This window comes from Corvus brachyrhynchos, unplaced genomic scaffold, assembly GCF_000691975.1.
Source record: "Corvus brachyrhynchos isolate BGI_N302 unplaced genomic scaffold, ASM69197v1 scaffold71, whole genome shotgun sequence".
In the NCBI taxonomy this organism is placed as follows: Eukaryota; Metazoa; Chordata; class Aves; order Passeriformes; family Corvidae; genus Corvus; species Corvus brachyrhynchos.
Genome location: NW_008237609.1, coordinates 201,848 through 227,775, shown reverse-complemented (window position 1 = coordinate 227,775; position 25,928 = coordinate 201,848). Strand labels below are relative to the sequence as shown.

At 39.7% G+C, this 25,928-nt stretch overlaps 1 protein-coding gene across 4 annotated transcripts in view; it reads right to left on the bottom strand.

Annotated features, from left to right (window-relative positions):
- Positions 1–25,928, bottom strand: part of KLF12 (Kruppel like factor 12) — a 198,440-nt gene that overhangs the window by 160,278 nt on the left and 12,234 nt on the right. For all 4 annotated transcript variants that reach the window (XM_017731608.1, XM_017731609.1, XM_017731610.1 and 1 more), the window contains one exon: positions 6,514–6,577. In XM_017731608.1, the coding sequence (XP_017587097.1) occupies positions 6,514–6,534 (21 nt within the window). In that variant the 5' untranslated portion in view covers positions 6,535–6,577. The remainder of the gene's footprint in view (positions 1–6,513; positions 6,578–25,928) is intronic.

The window sequence follows — 25,928 nt, the reverse complement described above, 5'->3', positions numbered from 1 at the left end:
TACCAATTAACTTTCAGAAGTAGTTTAAAAGGCACTCTACAGAACTGAGTTATGTCAGTAGGTGCTGAAGCAAGCTCTTAAACAGCTTTCACCTACATCCACAATTTACTACCCACAGACCATCCTCACCACCTATCTCTTTGTGGAGAAGTGATCCAGGCAACACCAGCAAGATCTACCTTTGCTTTACAATGCTATTTAGTGATTTTTATTTAATGACTTGAACTGTGAAAAGAACATTTTAAATATTCCACATTTTTATCACATTTTGTCAATTCTAGACAAACTACTCTCCTGTGAACTGCACTACAATGGGGGCTGCTTTACTCCCCCACACATCACCTCTCATGAAAATTGCTGCCATCCTCTTTTATGCAATCCTCCATTCTTCCTATTTCAAAAAACTGTTCAATAAAAAGGATTTTAATTCAAAAACCAATGCACCTGAAATATTCTACAGCAGCTCCAAGCAGAGCAGAAGTCTGTGCCGACACTGGATACAAACCCTGCACACCACTCCTGAGCCAAAGACCTTTCTCCCAATTATGAACAAAGACTTTTAGGCAACCTTTCTCTGACTATTTGAGAGTACAACCTTATTTATAACATATGATGATCTCTCTATTGATTTTAGAGCAAAGCATGAGATTTTGCAGAAGACCAGGCTTTTACAGGGCAAGTCTAACTCACCCTGTGCCTGCTTTCTATGCCTTTCTGAAGGGTGAGAGTGAAAAAAGACCACAGCTATCTTCAACTAGTAAAATAACACTTCTGAAATATACAGTATATTTTTTATATATAAAACTTAAAAGCAATGGTTAGAATACCCCATAGATGTTTTACTCCCGATCCACATTGGCAGAAACAAAATACAAAAACAAAACCCTCAAAATCATAACCCAATTTTATTTAAACAAGGTCAGATCACAAGCCAACTGCTAAATATGATTTGCCCATAATCCACATGTATGTGTGTCACCAAAATAGTTAGGAAATGAATGGAATGTAGCCAAGACCCAGGATCCATAAACAAGAAACCATTTAGATTATGAAAGCATCTGTCTGGCAGAAATGAAGAAATGAGCTGTGTAGAACAAATTTTGTACTGCTGTTCATAAGGAAAGCCTAATAAGAACACCAAGGTCTTTCCAGAAATCATTCCATAACTTTGCAAAGGCAAAGGGAACAGGAAGGAGCTCATATGCAAACTCACAAAGCTGAAATGGTTTGCTGCAAGCCATCTTAAATGCCTTTTTCTCCTTGGAAAATACCAGTGTTGGAAATTACCCCAGCAATTTTTCAGCCACGGGCATCAGCTCCAAATTCACCTCACTCCACTCACAGCAGGGCTGAGCCTACAGTGAGCAAACCTGGGAAGCTACAGCGCTCACCATGCACAGCCCTCCAGCACCCAGTGGGAAAAGGCAGGAGCAAAAGACAGCACAGTACGTGGCCTGCTGATGTAAGGAACAGGAAAAGAAAGAAAATCACTGCGGCTCCTCCCATTCCTGAGTATAAGATTTGGGGAAAAGCTTTCCTCCCACTCTACAGTCTCAGCGTAACTTTGACATTTTTCAGTGACAGCAAGTAAAAGCAGATCTGTCCTATGAATATGACTGAGCTCCAGACAACTGCCTGCTATCTATTTACATTGTGAAATATTCATTAAAAATCAACCACCAATCAACTGTTAAGGGACCCATCTTGATAAATGCTAGACAACAGATGAAACCAAAAGAACTTCACAGTGCCCCTGCCTTGCTGAATGGGACCATCAGTCATTTTTAAGTAGTCATTTGTTACATTATTTTATCCAACAAATTTACTTTCCCTGAGAGTAATCTAAACCGAAGAGCACGACAGAAAGATAGATTGATGGCCAGTGCAAAGTAATTCCCTTGAGATTAATATATTTTACCAAGTTGATGTTTCTAGTCATAATTATATTCCAAGAATCCACTGAATGATGGCAGATGAGAAAGACGCCTTAAGAGCAGCCACTTTCTTTCTAGAAAAACTGCATTTTTTTGCAATACAGAGGGGACAGCTGACAAGAAAAACCAAACATATCATCACACTGCTACGACTACACTGACTATGCAAATAAAACCATAGAAGATCCTTGAAACTTCCTTCTCAAATACATTAAAAAAAAATCTTTTTTTATCATGACCAGACATTAAAACAATGAAAATGTAAAAAGATAAAGTCCAATGAATCCAAACTCCACACAAAACCAGGGTAGATCCTGAGTCAGATGAGATGACCCAGGGGCTTGCCCATCCTGCAGTGGAGTGTGGGGGTAGAGCCCCAGGCACACAACTCGCACTTTGGGGGTTCTGCACCCTCCCATGCCCTGCTCCACACAGGAGCCAGAGGAGGTGAGGCAAGGGCACATCAGAGGCTGGGAGACTTCTGAAATGGAGTGGACTTTCGACAGTTCAAGAAACATCCCCTTGAGTCCCTCCCTCTAAACAGCTGAGCTGAAGTTTGCTCTTGGTTGGTTTGGTTCTTTTTTTTAAAGACATGACACAGAAAATTAGGAGTCATCCTTACACCACTAAACTCAGTGTTGTTCATCACTTTTTCAGCATTAAATAACTTACGACATCATTAAACCTGGTTAACTGAATTGCCCAGTGTTGTTTCTAGAAGCTGTTCATGAAACCACAGTGTGAGTGGTGTGATTGCACCCATGACCACTTGTTAAGTACAACCCAGAACTGTGCTTTTCCAATCTGAACCTCTTTCCCCCTTGTCTTGGGGTAACTTTATGATGTGTATCCCCTATCACTGCTCTATGCCCAGAAATTAGTCTTGTGCCTTTTCTGTGCCTTTAAACTGAGCCTGAGAGGGAGAAGAGGAAAAAAACCGAGCAAACTCTTCAAAGCAGTTGTTCAAGGACACAGACATGCACTCCTCTGCTTTTGCAGCAGCAAGAGCGAAGGAAGCACCCTGCTTGCTTTTCAGCCAGCGTTCAGCTCCTTTTCTCCAGAGGGAGTTGGAGCGTTGAACTTTGTTTTCCTGCAATCAGTTTTTCCCTTCTTCTCTTCTGGACTGCTTCAACACCAGAACACATTGGGAGAATTTTCCACCAATGCCCCAGAGGCGGGCCCACATCAACCCAGCTCCGAGGAGGAGGAGAGAGACCACACCTACAGAAGGACTCTGAAATCTTCCCAGGTTTCCACAGTGAGAGGTTTTATTATTTAGCATTATTACCCTTTTCCTGTGTGTTTGTTAAATAAATAGTTTTTTATCTCTTTCACTTTCCTCTGAGGAAAATTTCTTTCTTCCCGAACCTGGTGGGGGAGGGCTGGTTGTAACCTGCCTTCCATCAGAGGATATTTTCCTCCAAATTTGTCCAAACCGGCACAAACAATTAGTCCCCCTCAGTTTTGCTCTCTGACCTTCTTTTAGTCCTGTTTACTTGGTTTTGAAGTCTTGACTTTATTTTGTTCAGGCCTTTTGAGCTACAGTTTTCCCCTGTCAGTTACCCATTTCCTTGCCAGCTCTTACCCAAGTCTCACCCCCATACACCCCCCATTCAGCCACTGTACACTGAAAAACATAAACTTTAAATATCTGATTCAACAAAGAAACTTCTGGATGCAGCTGTCAGTATTATGGAAAATGCAGAAGCACCATAAGCTGCATGCATTCAATATACACATTTGCTGTCAGGTTTACTATTGCATATTTCTTTTTTCTGCTAGATATTCATCTAACCTCATTTTACGAGACAGAAAGAATTATGTTCCTTTTTCCTTCATTAGTTGCATATATGCTTAGATGTCATTTATGCAACACCGTGTTTATATATATTTTGAGGCAGACCAAGGAAGACCTTAAATATACCAATATAACATAGAGACAATGCAACACAAGTCGTTTACACTGCCAACAATACACCAACATTTTCATGCTAGCAATGAAAATCTTTCAAAACTAGATTAGCAGAGGAGCAATAAAACAAAAAGCTACGGCAGGGTGCTGGCTGAAATCCAATCTCTTCCCTATGGGAGCCAGAACTTTATCAACTGATCTTAACAATGACCACAGAGAAGCCTTCTCCACCTCTATTGCTTAAGCTTTCTGGAATCATTTCTTCCCAGAAAAGGAAGTTTTAGCCTCGAACTTTGAATTCCTCCAATGTAACCACATTTTTTTTTCTTATTCAGTGATATGATTTAATCACGGTACTTTCCTAATATAAAAGATTAACAGCTGGATTCAGAGTCCTACATTTGCAAAGGCTGCCAAACAGAAAACATGTGAACAAATAACTCAGTACCCTCTTCCTTATCTGCACATATTTTAAGCAGCTTCCCCACAATTACTGATGTCATCAGAAGGGCATGAGAGAGTAGAACTATGACTTGACAAGAAAGAGGTCACCCTGTTCTCCAGTTCTTCCTTCCTTATTCCACCACTCTGTGTTGAACCAGGAAAGCAAAAGCAGAGAGAGGAACAGAGATACAGAGCTAACAGAGATACAGCTCTCATGCAATTACAGTCTTTCCCGAGAAACCTGCAAAAAGATCTAATTCTTTCAAGAGTCTTTTGCTTTTGCTTGATCTGGAAGCCGTCCCTCCTCTGCACAGACTCTGGGTTTGACAGCCCCTCTCAAGAAATATATCCTTAACTTTTTCTGCCCTGGTCTCACTTCCCAAACCAAATACCTAAGACATAGCCTGTCCCAGTTACTCCTCAATCCAACACAAAACATTACCACACAGAGTAGTCCACTGTAACATAATGACATCCAGAGATGGCTTACAGATAATTAGTTTGGTATTTTTACCCTCTCACACTTTCTGTCAGTGAAGTGCCTCCCTGAGTTTGTACACACAGGATTTTATTACTGCACTTCCAAGGTTTGGACAGTATCAGTTTTTTACTCTGCTATTCATAGCCAAGAGATCTGAGCAGGGAAGTGTTTGCTCTGGCACGACACTGGCCCAAACCGAGCTATCAGACATCGGTATGGGCAGCAGCCGCTGACTTGTCAGCAATCAAACCAGAGGGAAATTACTCAAGATTTTGTGCTCTGGTTTTAGCAGGCAACAACCGCTGCCTCATGTGGGCACATGGGCCCCTGACCCCATGGAAAAAATTGTGTACATTACTGCACAGCTGCTAATACCACTTTGTCTCTACTGGGGTTTAAATTTGGCTCTGGGAGGCTGGAGGTGTTTTCTGGGACCTGCAGTATATAAAGCAGATGTTCTATGGATGCTTCTGGAGATTGTTTTGATGGCTGTTATTTCAGGAGACAAAATTCAAGGACACAGATGATTCCCTCAGATCTCATGCTGCTTGTGAATTTGGAGGTAGCTGGAGTCAGCATGTCCACTACCTGTTGTGAATACTAAAGATGTTTACCCAAGAAGGAATTACACTCTTCTGTACCCGGGTCAGTAGTCCATAAACTGTAAAACTTCTGAACTACTAAAAGATTGATAAAACCAAATTATCACTGAGAAAAATAAGACTCTGTCCTCTTGAACTACTTTCCTAAGTTAACAGAACAGTACACTTACATTTCTTGTACTGAACTAATACTGTGCTTTTGATTAAAAAAAAAAAAAAAAACCAAAAACCTGCAGTTTTTGCTGGTTATTTGATTGTTTCCACCCCTGACTGGCATTCAGGGGTTGACAGAATCTCTCAAGGAAACAAGCTTTCCACAATAACACATTCCTCCTTGATTATTAGAGTTTTCAGAATGCTTTATTTAGCCAAGCTGCTGCGCAGCATCCCCCAGATTGTGCCCTGCATCCCACTGTACCACACCCTACATTTGTCAATATAATTCACTTGCTCTGGTGTAAACCCACAAGCAGCATCAGCTGCATTTGAACAGGCTTGGTAGGATTTGGTCATTGTAGCATCCCAGAAAAAGCTTATCCTTCAGAGTCACCAATAACTCAGATTGGCAGAGGTCAAGGCTTGGTGAATTAAAGCAGTAGCCAGTCACAGAGGTGCACCAATAGCTTCTCCTTTTTTAACTATCACAAGAAATAAACTGTGTAAAACAACCTTCCCTCTATCACAAGAAAACAAAGCACCAAGATAACTTTCAAAGATCATCTCCTGTTTGACTTCTTAAACAGCACCTGTCAATGTGGCATCTGAGTGCCACTCCACAACATATTAAGTGCCATAGCCAGTAGCTCTAATGGAAGACAACACCCCTCTAATGCTCCCTTCATCCTCGCATGGAAGAATGATGAACACCACTAGGTGTGAGCCCATTCAAACACCTGGACTCAAAGGAATTACCTATTTCCTTAACATACTACTGAGTTTTCTGCTGAACACCCAGGTATTGTCATAAAATGTTGCATTAAGCTACAGCTGTTAAGCTACAGTATTCCCCTGCCTCTAAGACAATACAGCATACAAAGCTCAGGCCAGTTATTTAAGTTATTCTGGTTTATAACACAAAATAAATTTTTGATAACGGCATTAATACATATAATGCATATGGCTGTAAAAATGTCAACCAACTTTTATGGCTTTCCTCTTCATATGAATATTCAGTCATCCATTTGTCCGTAGATCCACTTCAATCCTAAAAAGAAAATATTAAATCATTTAATTTGTGTATTTTCTGAGAACTTTAATAATTTCTCAAATAAGTTGTGTATGTAAATACAATAAAATCTAACCACAGACATCTGTTCCATACTAAAACAGAGGTCAGAAGAACAGTAAGTTTTATAATCACTTCAAACAAAAATGGATAAATAAGACAAAAAAGTATATTGGAGAAAGCCTTATGTTTCCTCTTAACTAATGATTTTAGTCAAATCTGTGTTTTTAACTTCTGAGCTGCTATTTCAGTTCACTAAGTCCCAACTGCTTTAATGAGTCTTCTGAGCCCATTATGCACCAGTACCCTGCATTTGTACAGGTAAACCTTTCAGCAGCTACAGATGGCGAACATTCTTTACCAGTATTTCAAACTGTATTTCCCAGAAATACTATGCACGATCTCAACAGTTACACATAAAAAACTGTCCAAGACCACTACAAAATCTGAGTATGTATTTCTTTCAAGGTTTCCTACAGATACATGATTTGTTTGATTCTGAGGGCCACAAAGAAGAACAGAGGGCTGGAGCATCTCTCCTGTGAAGAGGGGCTCAAAGAGTTGGGATTGTTCAGCCTGGAAAAGAGAAGGCTCTGGGGAGACCTTACAGCACCTTCCAGTACCTAAAGGGGCTACAAGACAGCTGGAATAGGAATTTTTACATGGGCACATACCATAGGACAAGGTTTCAAACTAAATGAGATGTAGATTAGATGTTAGGAAGAAGTCCTTTACTGTGAGGGTGGGAAGGCACTGGCACAGGCTGCCCAGAGAAGTTGTGGATGCTTCACCCCTAAAAGTGTTCAAGGCCAGGTTGGATGAGGTTTTGAGCAACCTGACCTACTCGGTGGCATCCCGGTCCATGGCAGGGAAGTTGGAACTAGATGATCAGAAAGCCCCTTCCAACTCAAAACATTCTATGATTCTGTGTTAATCTATAAAAGTAAAAAGCATATAGAGATTTAAATATTGTATTATGTTTTGCGAGGCTCCTTCAGGTTTAAGAAAATAAACAATCCCAGTAGTCCAACTTTTTAAAAAAGCCTTGGGGGAGAAAAAAAATCTTCAGATGTCCAGAACTTAAATAACAGACAGGATGCCTTAAACCCCTTGCTAGAATATGTGCATGTATCTGGGAGCAAATGCTACTTACATATGTCTCTCAATAATGGAAATGGTGTGAAGTCAAGAATCTAAATCTGCTGTCAGAGTTATTATAAACAATCTGCTGTTATTTTTCTACCATTCAAAATAAAGTCATCCTTCAAATAGCAGTAAAGCATCACCTGCCTGATTTGAAACCATATTCAAGTATTTCAGTACTGCTGTGTATATGACAACATGACAGGTTTCCAAATACTACACAAACTTTTACAGTGAAAAGATGACAAGAAGCTCCCTTAAGAACATAAAAATAGTCCATTCATATAGTGTGCTACTATGATACTGATTAAACATCATGCACTTAAATTTTATTTCTAAGAAAATATTACATTTAATAGAAGAAAGTAAGTTTCAAATATTTGTATGAATTATAAAAAGCTGTAAAATCACCACAAACACTGACCTAACTAAATGTAACTAAATACCATAGCCTGTAAGCATGTTGTAGACCACTTGTCTTCTCTTGTGCATCTTGTAGACTCTCTTACCCTTTTGTTATTTAACCTCCCTTGGCATTATTTGAATTGCTTCAAAATCTCATGTAGCTGATTCCATTTTTTTTTTTTTCCTTTTAAAACTGCACACTTGAAGAACCACCTCTGAGTTTCCAGCTCCTCTTTTCTCTGTGCTCTTGTCCAAAAATGGGACAACTGGACCCCAGTTTCCATATCCTGGACTTACATGATGTGGTCATCTAACCTGAACAGGAAATGACTTAGTTATTCAGATTTTTTAAATTAAATGCAATGTATCCAAAAGCTTCATGGAATCTCCATGAGAGGAAGACAGTTTAACCTGTAATTGTTTCCAGTTCTCCAGGTTTTCTCATCATTACTCTTCTCTACATGCACACAGACACACATGGTCCTACAACACAACTCAGCTTCAAGTTACACACCAACGCTGGAGTCCTATTATGTTACGGTGGCTATGGTGACACAGCAAACACAGCTCTGTGTTTCAGAACTAACAAACCACTATCCAACCAGCCACAGCTGCAGCTGCTTTGCATTATTAAATCATGTCCAACAGTCCTCCTCATGGAAAAGCTACTTCTTTAGCAATGACAAGTAACTGGATTTGCTTATTAATTTTCTTCGGGTCTGCACTAAATTGCCCACATCCTTGCACCACTGGGGTGCTCTCCTCTACAGAAGGGTTTCTATTTTAGGCTGCTTTTGAGAAGATTAAGAGCAAACCATTCCTCTGAAAATGATATTTAACTAGTAACTTTGCAAATCTTTGGCCTGATTTTCGAAAGTGCTGAAAAGCTTTGACTTCATATGAAATGACTTTGAAATGCATATGAAAAAAGGGGCCATCCATTCTGCCAGATGTGTCACCACCACAAAACTCGCTTTGGACTTTGGTTTTCAGTCTCTTATAGTGAAATGTTAGTTTCTACTACCAAGAATAGGAAATCAGACATTGAAGTCCAAGTAGAAACATCTTCCATTTGCATCAAGCAGGTTTTATAGCAGAAGAAAATCTACCCAACGAGACAACTTCAAAATATTTACAATTTGAAACCTTAAAGGCAAAAAGGCTCTTTAAGTAATCACAGAGCAAAGCACAAACCACCATTTTCAACCAAAAGAATGAAATTTAAGTAGCAAACACAGAATTATGTCCTCTTCTACCCAAAGCCTAACTATCACCTTAAAATAGCATTTTCAGACCCCAGCAGTTCATAAAGCTTATGAATGCCACCAAACATTAGATTTCTTTTTCTACGCCAAGAGAAAATCAAATAAATTTGGTTACACCTAGACTATTTTAAAAACCTGTCTTGATCAGATTAAATGTCCTGGTCATCCCACCCTGACCAGCATGGCCACCCACTGGTGAAGCTGACCAAGACTCCTGGACCACATTAAGGAGCATGGGAAGTTTCAGAACAATCATGCTGAGCATATTTCAGGAAAAACAGAAGTCCCTATGGGTGCAGAGGTACTCATATCTCTACAAATAGAACACTTTTGAACATATAAACCCACATTAGTTCATTTAAAAAACAAGTCCACACTAGTATCACTTTTACTATCTTTTACATAGTGATAATTTTAAAGGAAATCCATATTAATACAGTAACAAATTACTCCTTGTGCTACTTTTACCCTTTTCTAATTCAGATAGGTATGGGAACATACATTTGGAAAAGACCAACTCATTTGCAAAGTTAAGTCATTTGCTGAATTAGTATTTATTAACTTTTCCCTCTCCAAAAAAAATTCCTTATTTGGGCATAACTGTACTAGTCACATTCTTACACCATCTACTTTATTTTTAAAGTATGCACTTTTCTTCTTGAAAGCTCTTAGATCTGTATTTTGACTTCTGCAACCCCTTTCAAAGGCCCTGAATCACACCAGATTTCCCAAAAACAGCATGACTTCTCCCAAACTCATCAAGACCTTACCCTGGCCATCAGGTAAGGCAGGATCACTGAAAGCTCAGTTTCAGCACCATTCAGAGATGAAGGAACACAGGTTATCCACAACCCAGTGTTAAGAATAGCCACCCTTATAATAATAGTAGCCACATACTTGTTGTTTTTTCATAAGTTTCTGACTCTTACAGGGAAATTCGTAAGCCCCATAAAGCGGACATTTTCCAGAAGCTACAGATAAAATATACATTAACCACAAGCTACAGATCCACAACAGTCCTTGACATTTAAAACTTGTAAGGGACAGGAGATGCTGGCATACAGTTCAGCACTGTACAGAGCATAATATCCCGAAGTCTTCCTCAACCGCACTTCAAGTGTCTGCCTTTCCTGACTTGGGTCCCCAGGATCTTTGTAAACTGAGTGCTGTACCACTGTAACTGAAACTAGCCAGTACACTTTGCCACAAAGTTATCTGCAAAAAAAATTCATTTTAAGTCCCAACATAAGGCACTGTCCCACCAGCAGTCACTACAAGCTGCAAGACAAACCAATACAGCCTAAAATTCATCCAGTTTAGGTAAATGCAGACCTCACAAGACCAAAGGATCACTTGCTATGCACCCTAACAACTGCGATCATAAGGGTTATTCTGTCTCCAGCTAAAGTTTTTGCTAATCTTTGATTGTGACCGCTGTTCAAACAAGGCACAGTTATTTACTTTAGGCTGCCAGCCCCCACGCCAACATCTGTGTTGCTCTGCTGTAACACCATTAACGAAAATACCTAAAGTTGCGCAAAATATTTCTGAAAATTACCTTAATGCTTCAACTTCTGGTTTTTACAGATACTTTAATAAAAGTAAAGAGAAGCAGGAGGCAGAGAGTGGGATGCTTGTTGCTAGGTGATACCTAGCTCTCTTGAACTCCTACAGACTGAAATATTTATCCAGACTCCCACAAAGAATGACATCTAGCACAGAGAAGAGGCACACACATGTACTAAAGCACATTAGGATTCAAAGTAAGAAGCAGCAGCTCTGCCACCTGCCTTGGTCCCTAGGGCACCTAAGATGAGGAGACTGCAGTCTGGGATGGGGGTGATGCAGCTCCTCCTGAACATCTACCCAAATTTTCGCTGAGCCTTTATGGGGCAATGCTTTCAATACATTCATGCCAAACCAGAATGATCTCAATGCCATTACAATCATAGCAGTGCAAGTAAATACATCCTTGGCTATCTGACCATATAGCTGTGCTGTTTTTCTGATGCCTGAGGTACTTTTCCCCAAACCCTCTACTCTGACAACAGGTTTCCACAGAAAAAAGCATACACTTGGCCAAACATGGATGAACAATTATCAACCAAACACACAACCTTCGAGCCACGTTCATTCTGCTCCTCACTTTAAATGGTTTATTCCAAGACTAAACTTTTGAGAAGTGCTTACACAGTCCTTCAGTAGAGGCTTAGAGGAATAAACATTATTCTTTACAGAGTCTTTTATTTGACATTAATGAATTATTCTGAACTGAACAGCTTCAAGGATAAGTCCCAGACCTTCTGAGTCTTCAAGATGAATTTCAAGAACAATTTGTTCTCCCTAGAACTTAAGTACCTGGTTTGACAACTATTAGATAAAGTTTCAGAGAAAGATTATGTCTTTCAGTAACACTTTAAAAGCCTTGCTACAGCATCAATGTACAAAAATGAAATTAGAAAGTGTATGTGCACACTGATAATATTGTAAAGGTAGAAAAGGACTTAGTTAAACTCTGGAGAAGTAGTGGAGTCTTCAAATGACTGGATTTAGGTAATAATCAGTGGTCAACCTAGAACAGTGCAATAAATTGCAGGGGGCAGAGCAAAACACAGCCAAATACTACACCCTCCTTGACTTCTTATTCTAAAAGTAGTAAACTTCACCACTCAGTTGTTTGAATTGATAGCTCTGAAGCCCTGATACTCCCTTCACAATTCTAGCTTTAACAGAATGACGTTGTTTTTCGTTAGATCCAAATGAAACAAATAATGATAAACACGGTCACCCATCACTTTGGGCAGCTTCTCTGACATACAGAAATGCTCATGTTATAGTGCAGCACGAGGTGTGTCAGTTCACCACCTTATCCTCACACACAGTTCAAACTCGGTTAGACTTAAAATTTTATTTACCAGCATGTGCACAATGGCAAAGGACTTGATGAGCCTTTTCTTGCTACAAAAACTATAGCTTTTATTTTTATATATACATATATGCACGCACACACACACACAAGCCCCATATGTATGTGTTAATATAAAAACATGCCCATATTCAGTCACAAATTTTTTGGCGACTTTTTTTTTTTGTAATTGTCTGAAAGAATGTACAGAAAGCATACTTTCTAACATATCATTCAAAACAATACACATTTTAAAGCTTGGCTGAAAAGCCTAACTACATTTCTGAATTCACATAGAACTGCAATTAATTTTAAAAAGTCATCTTTTCTCCTTCAGACTTTATTTTTCCCCTTTCTTCAGCAAAACAGTATCTATTACTCTCCATATATGGATTATTCAAGATTTGGACTCGTAAGGGCTTATGAGAATCTAAAATAATATTTAAATATTTAAAACTTGTTATTCCTAATTTCAGATTGGGATTATGTACGTTCTGTTTCTACATTTTTGTTTGGACTTCAGATGAAACAAATGTGATTAGCTGTATTAAAAATGAAGTCAAATTTTAAATGAAAAGGAAGGTAAACCACAGGAAAACTGCTTGTGCTTCAAGTAGGGTAAGAGGGAAGAGACTTGCCAGTAGTTCTTCTGTATCTCCACAGCAGGGGAATGGATAAAGACCAACCCCTAAAGCAAGAGAGGTCCATTGAGACTAGACTGACACTATAAATGTTGCACAGGAAAGGTCCTAACTTTATGGGTTTCCTACTCTTATTTTGCCCTGATAATACAGATTAGCCTTACCAGATACTATCACCCACTCTCCCACTTCTGGTTTAATGTTTTTACTCAAACTAGGTTTATGCTCAGTCTGGGATTGAGCCAGCTTTACCTGAGGTACAGGCAGCAGTACTTATTCTCTATTCTCAAACTTGTAATATAATCTTTTAAATTCTAACCCATTCAAAAATGAAATGAGAATTTTATCTTCTGCTAGGATGCTGCTGAATCCCAGAGACCACCAGAAGAACAAGTAATCCTCACACTTGTAGGCACTTATAAATGAAATAACCAGATCTTAAGAATCAGTTTATTTAGGAATACAATTTCTGTGTGGACCATGTCTCTGTTGTTTCTCAGTGTGATGGCAACCTCCTGATTACCTGATCTGAGGGAAAGTGGATGAACACCGAAGGCCTTATGCTACAAGTCCAAAGGAAGGAGGACAAATTCACTGCACACCTGTGTCAAAATCTGCTCTTTGGTCAAGCCAGCTGTAGTGAGAAGAGCTATCAGTGGTTTAGCCCACAATAAAGTCTGAAACACATGAATTTCTGAAACAGAGTAATGCTGCCTCAGATGGAAAATACTACCCTTATGTGGCTCAAAAATTTTTAAAGTGTATCCTCACAGTTGACTTCAGAGGGAACACCAGGACAATGGAAAAATCAGAGCAGGAATAAAAAAATGTAACACTGTTTGTATGTAGTAGCTTATATAAACACTGGCATGTCTTCCCTTTTTACACTGCACAAGATGTTGTAAAAAAGTTAGAGAACAGCACTAACCACCATTCCTCTGTGGACAAAATACCATGCAGTTCTCCCTTCACCACAGTTTCAAGCACTCTGAGCCCATGTTCACAGCAAAGCCACTTAAAGAATAAGCAGAAACAGATAAGTTGTGCCCATTAAGGTTCCTTTAAAAGAGGGAACAAACTAGTTCCCACAAGCAGCAGAAAAAAGCTAAACAAGCTGCAGGTTTATACATCACCAGAAGGTGGTTGTAAAATCAGCGTTCATGTTGCTGAGGCTGGCATAGGCAGCAAGAGCCAATGCCTCGTTCCACCAAACACCAAGCTGGATATAGTCACTTTAGAAGTGCCCACATATGCAAGTTCTACCTCACTGCATCAATCAGTGCAACATAACTTAGCAAAAACCCAAACTGCTTAAACAAATCTATTCTGATCCTCTAAAACAGAGGTGGCAATAGTTATGAGGTGGCCTTGACCTCTCCAGCTATAGCCACAGCACCTAAGAGAGGACAGGCTTCCACAATTTACCCTAAAGTTGGGAAAAAAAGAGCAAAGAAAACCAAGCAAATGCTATTCCAAGTTGTGGTACACACTGAAGAAACCCAACTTCCAGGTTCAGAGTTATGCTTCCAAAAAAAAGTCATAAGCTGAATGCATCCTGCTCTACATAGTGGATAATAATGTTCAGCTCTATTCCTGCCTTTGCACAACCCACAACAACTTCCAACACTGCACTTTTGAAAACTAGGGCCCCTTCTTTTGCTTTCCATTAGAAATGTATCAATAAAATGCTTTTTCAAGAAAAAAGCATGGTATCTACAGCATTGTATCTATCTATGTGACTGTGTAGTTACATAATCAGGCTCTGAACGGGGGGCACTACATGCCACCAGTGATACTATTAATCAATTTAAGGAGCCTATTTGGCTGGCATCCTACAAATGTGGGTGACGAGTGTCTATTTTAATAAGAAAGTACACTCTCTAAAATTGATCAATTGACCACAAGTGTTTCAATTAATAATTTTTAATGTCTTTTCTCCTGGCCTGCCCTTCCTTAAAAGTGCAGGCTGGCATTATTACTAATAATCATCTCTCAGCATATTGAAGGTAAAAGGTTGAGAAAAGGGAGAAATCCCAAAATCTGTCAATACAACACTCCCATCAGGCACTGACCAGCTTAAAACAGCTTCGCTACCAGATTCAGCAGCTACAAATCCTTCAGTAACAATCTGAAATCCAGAGAAAATCACTGAAGCATACTCATGCTCTTGATGCCTTCAGAAGGAATGAGGAGAATAAAATTTATCTCTGTACTGTTCCTGGAGAATTTCCACTGAAAACTCTCCATCCCAGCTTTTCAAGCTTCCCAACACATGGTAAAGCTCAGCAAAAGCCACCATTAACCTTAGGAAATGGTACATGGGTCCAGAGACCCACCCAATACATACCCGGTCATATTCCATCAGCCTCCTAGGCCTTGTCATTTCTCTCCTTGTTTGAACAGCCCTCATATTTTTGACAGGACACACAAATGCTCTGATTATTCTCCTGTCCTTGCTTAGACAGAAATATACTTGCTTCTCTCCTTTGGAGAAGGGGTTGGTTGGGAAATAATTTCATGCAGTATTCCAGGGGAACATTAGTCTGCAAATCTACTACATACTTAAGTCCAAAATCCAGAAGTAGCTTGATTTCCAAAGGTAATTTGTACTTTCCAGTCTCCTACTGAGATGACTGCAGCAGCCTGCAGGACTTGCCATCTGCATGCAGCAACCCAGTGACATTTCATTCTGCAGACCAACATGGGCAAACAACCCTCTTAATTGTGGCTTGGCAATGGTTCACATTCGCAGCCCAGAAACCATAACCTGAAGAGCAACTTTAGCAAGTGAAGTTCTTGCCAACTGGCAGGTTCATCTCACCTACCGACAGACACCTACACCTGTGCTAGCTGCCCTTCATGGCTCTGCACCTGAAGGGCAGAAAGTGGCAGGGGAAGGGCCTGCGTCACTGTCACCACAGCCAGTCCAGCAACTGCTTTTGACCAAAAATCATTTTAAATAAAACAGTACTTAGCTGTCTGTCAAGTGAAGGGTACCGTAAGTTTTAAGAGCTTTGGTTTTTTTAAACTAGTCTTGGGTTCCTTTGTTTTCCTGATCACTCTAAATTTTAAGACTTAAGAAGTCACCATTTCAATGGAGCCAGGGAGGAGTTGGAAAAGCATCCCATTTTTACAAGAGCTTAGAGGGGAAAAAAGGAAAAACAGAAAAGTAACATGAGCTGGTTAAATACTACTGTCAAGCAAGAATTGGTGTCACCAGCCATGCTAAGCTTCCTACACTCCAAAGTCCTTCAATTGTATAGACATCACCGTAAAAAAAATTACTATGAAAATCAGGAACTGAGAATGGTAAGAAAGTCACATCACCTGATATACTAAATGAGAGACAAAAACACTGCAGTGAAAAAATCCTGTATTTCATGGGGAAACACACAATTGTAAAGACCAAGGTTTTTTTACTAACTTGGCCAGGCTGATCCCATACTTTGTGTCACCCCAGTGAAATGAATAGACCTCAAGGTTATGCTCCTAATACTCCCACTACCAGAGCAGAAAGTGGACTCATTTTATTTCATTATCTTTCAGGGAAGAGAATGCAACAAATTAATTAAACACCATTAATCACAAGAGATATGAAAAGCAGAGGCAATACCACTGAGGAGAAACATTTTCTTTTTCTTCCCCCTCAGTATTCCAGGTGTAACCAAAACAATGTGACAATATGGATGCTGGATGGAATTAAGCATACCTTTGGCAAAACTCAAAGACTTCTACCCAAGACACCCAAAAAAGCTATCCTTTCCTAACCACCATGATCCATAACCCCTACAAACTCTCCCGACTCAGAACACCATGAATTACATGAACAACTAGACCTACCACTTCCCTAAAGATTAAATTCAACAACTCCTTGACAATCAAAGCTTTTGTTTTTCTATCAGTTCCCTTTGATTACTTTTTTGACTTGCAGGTAACACCTGACATGGTACATGACTTTAAATGCCTAAAGCAGTTCAGCTGGCAATAGGAGACATGTTAGCTGAAGATGCACTGGGGCTATATCCATTCTCTGGTTATTGCCAGGAATACAACTACCTGGTATTTTGAAATTATGAGAAAGCTCCTAAATTAGATTAACTATTGAAAAATATCTCTGGAATTTGATTATGTAAGAGATAGCAAACAGATCTTCTGCTATTATACTGATTTCAAACAGTTGCCCATCATCTACTGTCAGTGTCTCGGAGTTCGCCCAGCCTTTTCCACCAACTACTCCCTTTGGTGACACAGTTTCTTCTTTCCACGTTACCCTAACACAGAAAGGTTGCAGTTGTCCAGATCTCAAGACTTAAGGATCCTCCCACCTCTCACAGGTTCATGAACCCTTCAGCCACCCTTGAGACACAGGATCCTGGCCCAGGAAGGGAAATGCTCCCCTTTCAACCACTGGACATCCCTTTCCACCTCCCTTGATTCCAGGATAGGCTTCTGGTAGGTGAGCTGGCAGCTTCTACAGCCCAAATGTAGTTGCCCCCCCACACACCCCAGCATTAGTGCCATAACTGGCATCTTCAAAGCCCCACACTTCAGGGGTGTGAGCCTGTTAACCAGACCACCCTGTCCTCACCCCATGGAGTGAGCAGTCTCATGTTCCACTGCCTGACATTCAGTGGCTTCAACAGAGTTTAAAATTATAATCTGAAACAAGGTGATGTAGAATTTGCGAGCCCAACACTCCTTTGTGGCTTGTCCCACCGACCCTCATCACTCCTCTTACCACAGCTCTCCCTTCACCCTCTTCCCTGAAGCTTCATTCTTGTGCCAACCACTCATCCAGTGGCACTAATCCAACAACAACCCTCTCAGTTTCACTGAAAGTGGCTTTATTCCCACTAGAAAGCCAAATCCTGACTCCATCCTGCTGTTTAATCCACTACTATGAAAGGTTTTTTTTAATACAAAAGCTAATTATCTCTTCTATATCCTAAGATGTGCTCCTGGTTATTTGTTAGGTACAAATATTCCCTGTTCTCCACATTCTGAGTTTTCAATATCCTGAATTTACTGCTAGCATTAGAGGTGGCTGGTGCTACCTACTCCAAGACACCATGAAACAGAAGGTGTCTCACACAGTGCTCTCCTACTGGAAAGGTTTTGTTACCAAAGACCAAGCAATTATGAGAGCATCACCACAGGAGCAAACTTCAGTTAATAACACCACCACACACAATCAAAGTACTGACAGCAGTCCAGAAGCAAACAGCAAATATCGCTGCATGTTCCAATATTAAGAGATTCTGAAAACAGTTTTATTAAAAGCACAGGTAGCTGCAATAGTCTTTGTAATAAACATAAGGAATACTGCAAACAACTTACACTCCCAAAAGTGGCAAATGTCATCATCCTAATGATAACCCCTACTGAGTTCCATCCTGTAGAGTTATCACAATTAAGATTCTGTTAAAATACCCATTAAAAACACCTATTTTTAATTAACTGTAATTCAGTCTTATAATATGAAGCAGGTTGTAACTTGATGATTTTCATAAGACAATGAATTAAAGATTAGAAAAACAAAATGAACACTGGGCTCTTGGGGGGGGAAAGGAAATCAAACCATTTCAATATACATGGGAAAAAGTAATATAAGTCAATAAAAATAAAAAATTTTGGTTACAGAGACCAAGTTTTATAGATAATAAAAAAGTAAACTACTGAAAATTAGAGTCCCCTAAGTGTGCATTTACAGTTTAAAAAGAACAGAACAAAAACCAGTGTTATAGGCCTGAAGTTGATATGGGAGAAAATACGGAGGTGAAAACAAGGTCTGTTCAGAGCTTAGTTTAAAAAAAAAAGAAAAAAAGTATATTAAAAAATGCATGCAGATATTTCTACAAACCCACACAGGGAATGTACATAAAGGGTTAAAACCCAAACTGCTCCCAACAGGGCCATATCAGCACAGGCAGATTTACTATCCCTTCCTGGCCCATCAGGCCCTGATACCAAACCAAAGGCTTACAGCTGCAGAGGGCTAACACGGGAAGGCTTCTTGCATTTAAGGGCCATTTTCACCAGCTCCATCACTTTTATTCTCAATCCCATTCATGCATTACTGTCAGATTATTTTGCTTTTCCAGCTGTATTTTCCAACCTGATACACAGAGAAAGCCCACTTTTCTCATCTCTCTTTCCTTTATCAACTGACCGAGTGACAATAATGTTAGATCAGTCCGGTGATCTCTCCTCCTGTCTGCTTCCACGTCCTGCTGCATACAGCAGGCACGCTAAAATACAAGTGTCAAGCAGTCAACAAATCTCGACAAGCCCCTAATCTTAAGGGCATCAAATATGGTTAAGTCATCCTTTTTTATAGAAAAAATTTCATGGACTGGGGCCAGCAGTTTAAAGGGCTCTGACAAGAAGAGAAGGATTAGAACAAGCCAGCACCATTTCAAAATGAAAAGCAGAGAGGTCTGGCTTCCTAATAAGCAAATTCACCCAAAAGCCACAAGCTTAACTGGAAACATCTTAACCTGCAGTATGTCAGCAAATACAAAGTAAGCTCTTTCAAACATGCACTGAAAGAAATAATGCCGTATTTTCTTTATTGTTGTTTTTCTTATCAGCATTTGAAAAGAGCCCACAAGGAAACACTCTATTGAATGAGTTCAGGAGGAGCATATTATCTAAATACAGAAGCACATTTGTATTAATACCCAGGGATGACATTCACAAACATCTTCCTACTATCCTGTAAATGCCTTCAAAACAAGCATCTCTACTCTGTATCAGGGATGCAGAAGTTTCACAGAAGCTGCTCTTGAGAAGCTTCCTGAGGACCAACATGCCAGAAAGGGCAACCACTGCTCTCTCTTAGGAGCTTCTTCATACCTTGCACCCAATGCGCTCAGACTATTGCTGTTTCTGGATTCAGGAAAGAGAAGGAGAATAAATTCTCAAGACAGAAGACTTAGTAGATAGTCATAACATGACTCCTCTTGAGGAGGACAGCGAGGACAAGATGTAGCTGTGTCGAGTTCTACCTCTCCAGGACTCAGCTTCCTGCCCAAGTCATCTTCTCCCCTCCCATCTCCCAAGCTAGACCAAGACAAAACACCTCTTCCACAGAAGCAAGGGGCATTAAGACTAAATTAAGCTAACATTAACCTTCAAGCAGCTGGTCTACATTAGCTTGAGCTGAAGCTGCAACCGCTCTGGAGGCGAGACCCCACAAGACCATGGCGTTTTCTGAGCTATTCCCAAACTGAAAGAATTTAGCAGGAAGGGGTAGCATAGCTAGAACAGTATCTGACTTTTTCCTCAACTCCTGCCAGCAGTGTGCCTGATCAGGATCCTCATCACCTGGCCCTCCCCTGCTTTCACAGTTTCATTTTCTCTGTTGCCACCTAAAGAGTCATCAATGGAAAATTCACACAAATTGTAAAAACTAGGATAGAGGAAACCTCAAGAGATCATCTAGTCTCTCCCTAGCAATTCGCACCACTGTGATTACCTCAAAAAATCATTCCATCTTGATTATATCCATTATAGACAGGCTTCAGGAAAAGAATCACTGGACCTGCAAAGAAAAACTGCCTGTAGCACCAAGATTTCATCCTGATTCATTCTAAACACAGAACATCTGCTTTAGTATACCACTAGGGCCATAAATAGAGCAATACTCAGTGTATGGAGCTGAGAGCTTGCCAGAGCTCTGATATTTACTTTAATTGCTCCTAAAGACATCTATAAAGTAAACATTTTTCAACACAAAATTAGGATTAACCTCCCCCCCCCCCCAAATGACTAATTACAATAAATTCTCTGTCTTTTTAGGATGTTTTCCAGATCAACTATCATGCATGATATCTGCAAAATTATGTGAAGATGGAAAGCAATACAAACTACTATGATAAAGTTTTAGCTGTCAAGAATAAGAGGGAATGTAAGAAAAATACATTTTCATTCCTCAGTATGAGGTAATAGAGTAGCCTTTTAAATTGGAAAAAAAAATCTTCTTTAAAACTGACTTCATATACAAGCTTTGTGATCCATGCTCCCCAAAAACAACAGGAGTGACAAAAGGCAGTTCCTTCATGCAGAAGTCTGTGTTCCCCTGGCTAAATTTATTTTCCCAGAGAGGCAAAGCTATTGCTAACCCTAGTCAGATGAAGTTTCCAGATACTGCTGAACTCTAATACTGGCACATCTAGGTCATTACAAAGTCTGTGGAGCTGATGAACTAATTGGTTGTGATACCTAGTGAAATATGAAAGTCAGTACTTGGTCCATGTTTTGGTTTTTTTTTTTTTTTAATTTCAGTGCATCTCAACTCAAGGTACAAAAGGACAAATATAAATCTGTAAGTGTAAATCTACACCTAAGGCTGTATGTTAGCAACAAACAGTAGTGAATGCATTCAACACTATTTTCACAACTACAATGAAAATCTTTTTAGTACAATAAAAGGACACAAGAAAACATAGACACTCCCAAGGTAACCACATACAGAAGTTATTACTATCTACAGACACTACTAAATACCTCTGATCTCTTGGGATCTGGCTGTATATTATTAGTCACACCCAGAGAGTCACCATAAAAAATACCAGCATTTTTTTCTATTGCCTGACAAGACCTTACAAGTTAATTTATTTAATATTATTGTAATTTGATCACACAATGTTAATACAGCTTTGGCTATAAGGATCTTGGATATTTAGAGGGGTAATGGTCAGACAGAATGCTTCCAGGCTGTACTGTGGCACAAGGATGCACCGTCTGAAAAGGGTATTAATAAATCCATTATTGTAAGCATTCATTGGTATGGAGCAATTATGTAACTTTTAATTATCTTCTTTTATATGTTACAGTCACATGAGACAACAATGCTGTTAAAAGCAGTAGCGAGCATCAATACACACTTGTGAAAGACAAAGCCAGACTAACAGGAATGGAAAGGAATTAGCAAGTAGGGGGGAAAAAAATAGTCAAACACAGCTGAGAAGTAGAGAAGGAAAACAAATACATGCTACAACTCACTCTACTGCATTTGCGTTTTCTCCACTCCTCAGAAATGGAAACATAAGCGTATGAATCATAGGGAAGTCCATCTAGCTTACTGTCACCATGGAAGAAGCCTTCAAACCCTAGAGTGTACGACTAGGGCTCTACACAGTATGTCTTTAAAAAGATTAAGCAGATATGCAAAATATGCCTAACAGAAAAATACAATTTACATTTATTTTGCTTTGTTAATTTCACTGTGTAAGTCTAATATTTTTAATGAGTTTTTTTCAGGGAAGTAGCAGGTGAGTCCAGCAACTGACTGCTCTTTTGTGACTGTGCACTCCTACTGCCTTTAAAACAGGTGTATCTGTGAATTTTTGCTTGCCTGCTCACACTCCAGTGCCCCAGTTTCGTCATTTTTAGCGATTCCTTCCTGTGTGAACAAGCCCGAGCTTAGTGTTTTCTTTCACACGCCAACAGGAAACCCTGCCTCCAAAGTTGCAAACAGCATGCGGGGAGAGGTGCAAAGAAGAAGCATGGCCAAGAGAGAAATTTTCATATAAAACCAGAAAAATGAGATAATAGATAAGCAGTCTAGAAGAGGAAGGGTTAAAATCGATATCTAGAGTAAAGCAAAAAATTCCACTATGATTTATCACATACACCAGATAAATTGTCTGGACTACATAGCACAGCTAGATCACTTGGCCTCATGATATATTCACCAGCTACTCAAAGTCCCACTAGCAGCCAACTGCTAGGTGCCAATACTGTACAACAGCTTCATTAGAACTGGTATGACAGGACAAAGTTTCAGCAGGTTTACAGGTGACAAAATTTGGGGAGGCAGAGTACACTCAAGGGCAGCACAGCCATTCCAAGTGATCTCAGCAAGTAAGAGAACTGTTTTGTCAGGAACATTATGAAATTCAGCAAAGGCAAATGGCAGGTCCTGCACTTAGGGAGGAATAGCCCCAAGCACCAGTATATGCTGGGGGCTGACAAGAAACTTGGCAGAAAAGGAGCTGGGGTCCCAGTGAATGAAAAGTTGACCATGAGCCACAAATGAGCCTTCTTGGCAAAGAAGGCCAACAGCCTTGTGGAATACATTAGGAAAAGCATAATCAGCAAGCTGAGGGAGATGATCCTTCCTCTCTGCTCTGGTGAGACATTTGGAGTACTGGGTCCAGTGCTGGGCTTCCCAGTACAGGACTGATGTAAACACAACAGAGTCCAGGACAGGTCAACAAGCCAAAACACATGGTGGTACTTCAGGCCAGGCAGTGAGAGCTGGAACTGCTGAGCCTCAGGAAGGAGAGGAATTGGTGGGAAACTTAGTGGTCTCTGCAACTACTTTGTACAGTGCAAAGACAACAGAGTCCAACTCCTCTCTGAAGTGGGCAGGAACATGACACAAGGTAAAGGTCGCAATTGCAGCAAGTGGAATTCTGATTAAGGAAATTAAAAAATGAAGTTTTTATGATAAAGGTAATCAAAAACTGCAACAGATTGACCAAAAGGTCACTCGATCTTCATCCTTGGAGATATTCAACACTTGACTACCCAGGGGTCAGAGCAGCCTCAATGAACTTGGCCCTGCTTTGAGCAGGGACTGGACCAAATGAACGGTCTACAGAGACACCCTGCAACCTATGTCAGTCTGCCAGAGGTTTTTTCCTGTGTTTATTAGGTTTCTTCAAGCATTAAGACTTCGGCAATACAGTTTTTGACAATATAGAAAGATTCCATCCAGTGACACAAATTTTTAAGACCCAAAGTTCAAGGGAGCTTCACACAAGTTTTAGCATTCTTACAACTGGAATGAAAAAAACCCCTCCAAATTATATTTTCTTTCTAAGCTGCTCAAAAAGAAATGCAATTTTCTTCAGAACACCTAATCATAAATATGCATATAAGTGTGTATGCAAAAATAGATATTGTCTATTTATACATATGTGCTAACATATATATCCTGAAACCTCCAAATATACTCATGGTTCTGAAGAGGTAAAAATACACAGCAGCTTCATATTTAAGTACTATACCACAGAAATACAAATCGCATCGTAAATTCTCACTGTTCATTGTTTATTTATCTCACTGACATTTGAGCTCTCCCATAATACAAACTGTATTTTAAATCAGTTCCTGTGTCATGGGCTTCCTATACTCGTGATGCCGACTAGCGTAACAAGAGCTATAGCCACAGCTCATACAGACACCAGAAAAGTGACCGAATGTTTTCAACTGAAAATAAAGACCTGCATTACTTCAGCGCTAAATCACCTGCCACCGCTAGCACATACCATTAGACTACATCTTGGGGACTTCAGTAGCTCAAATCAACTGCTCTGTCAAAGACTTTGAAAACTTCCAAGATCTGAAAAGCAAAGTAATACTAACTCCACCAGTTTGGATTTTTTTCTTCTTTGCACACATGGTATGTTTATGTAAGCGTGTATAATTCATCTGAGATATAAAATATATGCCAAGAGGAAATTCCAAGTTTCTGATTTTTATGTACAAATGAAGAATACTCATCAGAGGACAAAACAGAAGGAGCAACAGATTTCTGTAGTTTCCCATCATCTGTGAACAAAGCATCAGGACACATACATGATATTAATCACCCAGGACTCCACAGATTGCATCAGCAGAATTACATATGGAATCCACAACTATTATTATACTTTAATGCTCAAGTTAGACTCTGCATAGCACTGAGGACTGAGAGGACATGTTCAGTTCCCTTTTCACTTCAAAAGTGATACAGCCTCAGATGGTACTCTTCCTCTCTTCTAGAAAGATAATGCAGTGTCCAGATTGTATGCCAGTTCCAAAATACTTAATAACTCCACACTAAAACTGTGGTTTTCAGCAACAACAGTAATTTTTAATTTTGGTTTTTTGCAGTGGTATAACTGATTGCATATAGAAGCAGCAAGAATGAACACAAAGCAGACTGTGAAAAATTTCGCCTGTATTTCAACCGTAAATCATGAAGGTCAAGCTTGGTTTCGGGTCATAGGACAGATCTATCCCTGGGAAATATCTCAAAGAGAGCAAAGTAGCTCTTCCTTGGTCCAGCTCACAACACACACAGCACCTTTGGGCATCTCTCCAGAGCAGCCACCGCCCTCAGCAAGGGATGCTCACCAGCATGGCTCTCCACGGACTATGTCATCAGGTGCCCAAGAGCAAACAACCACACCCTCCTCCCTGTGCAGCCATCACACCAGGGGTAATTCAACATTTCTGTATAAGCAAGCAGCAACCAAGTAACCAGCAGCAGTACTCAGTGCAAAATCAAAAAAAAAAAAAAAAAAAAAAAAAAAAAAAAACCACCAAACCCCAGAGTTCACACCAAATATCCAGCTCTCTATTCCATAACCATCTGTGCATTGCAACAGTAATTTCAAAGAGAAACACCATATTTTTTAAGTGATCAAATCATATGCTTACAAAAATACACAGCTCAGGAGAAAAAAGAGAAAAAAACCAACCCTACACCACCAAGAAAGAAAAAAACAAAACCCAGCCACAAAAGCAAAGAATCCTCTTTCTCAAAATACAGTCACAAGACTTAGCTGTTTTAACCCACATTCTCCAGGGGAAGGATGGAAGGCAGGAGGATAAATGCACATTGCCTAAGACATCTTAACACTCCATTAATTGACAGATTCAGTGTCATACTATTCATGAAATACAAAGCCAGTTTCACCCTCATGGATTCTGAGCAGGAAAACACAAGTGATTTAAGTTATTATATTGGTGAGTAATAAAAGTGTTAAGGGAAGTATGGCAAATACAGTTTTACATATTAGCTCTCACTGAAAATCAGAGGAAAAAAGCATTTATGACAATTATTACAACGGCATAAATATAAACCAAGGCAGGGTAAAAACCCCACATTGGTCTAGTTCAAATTTTTAGTATCAGAAATTTGTAACTAATCTTTCAAAATAATGTATCAGTAATGCTACAGTCCTAGTGTTTCC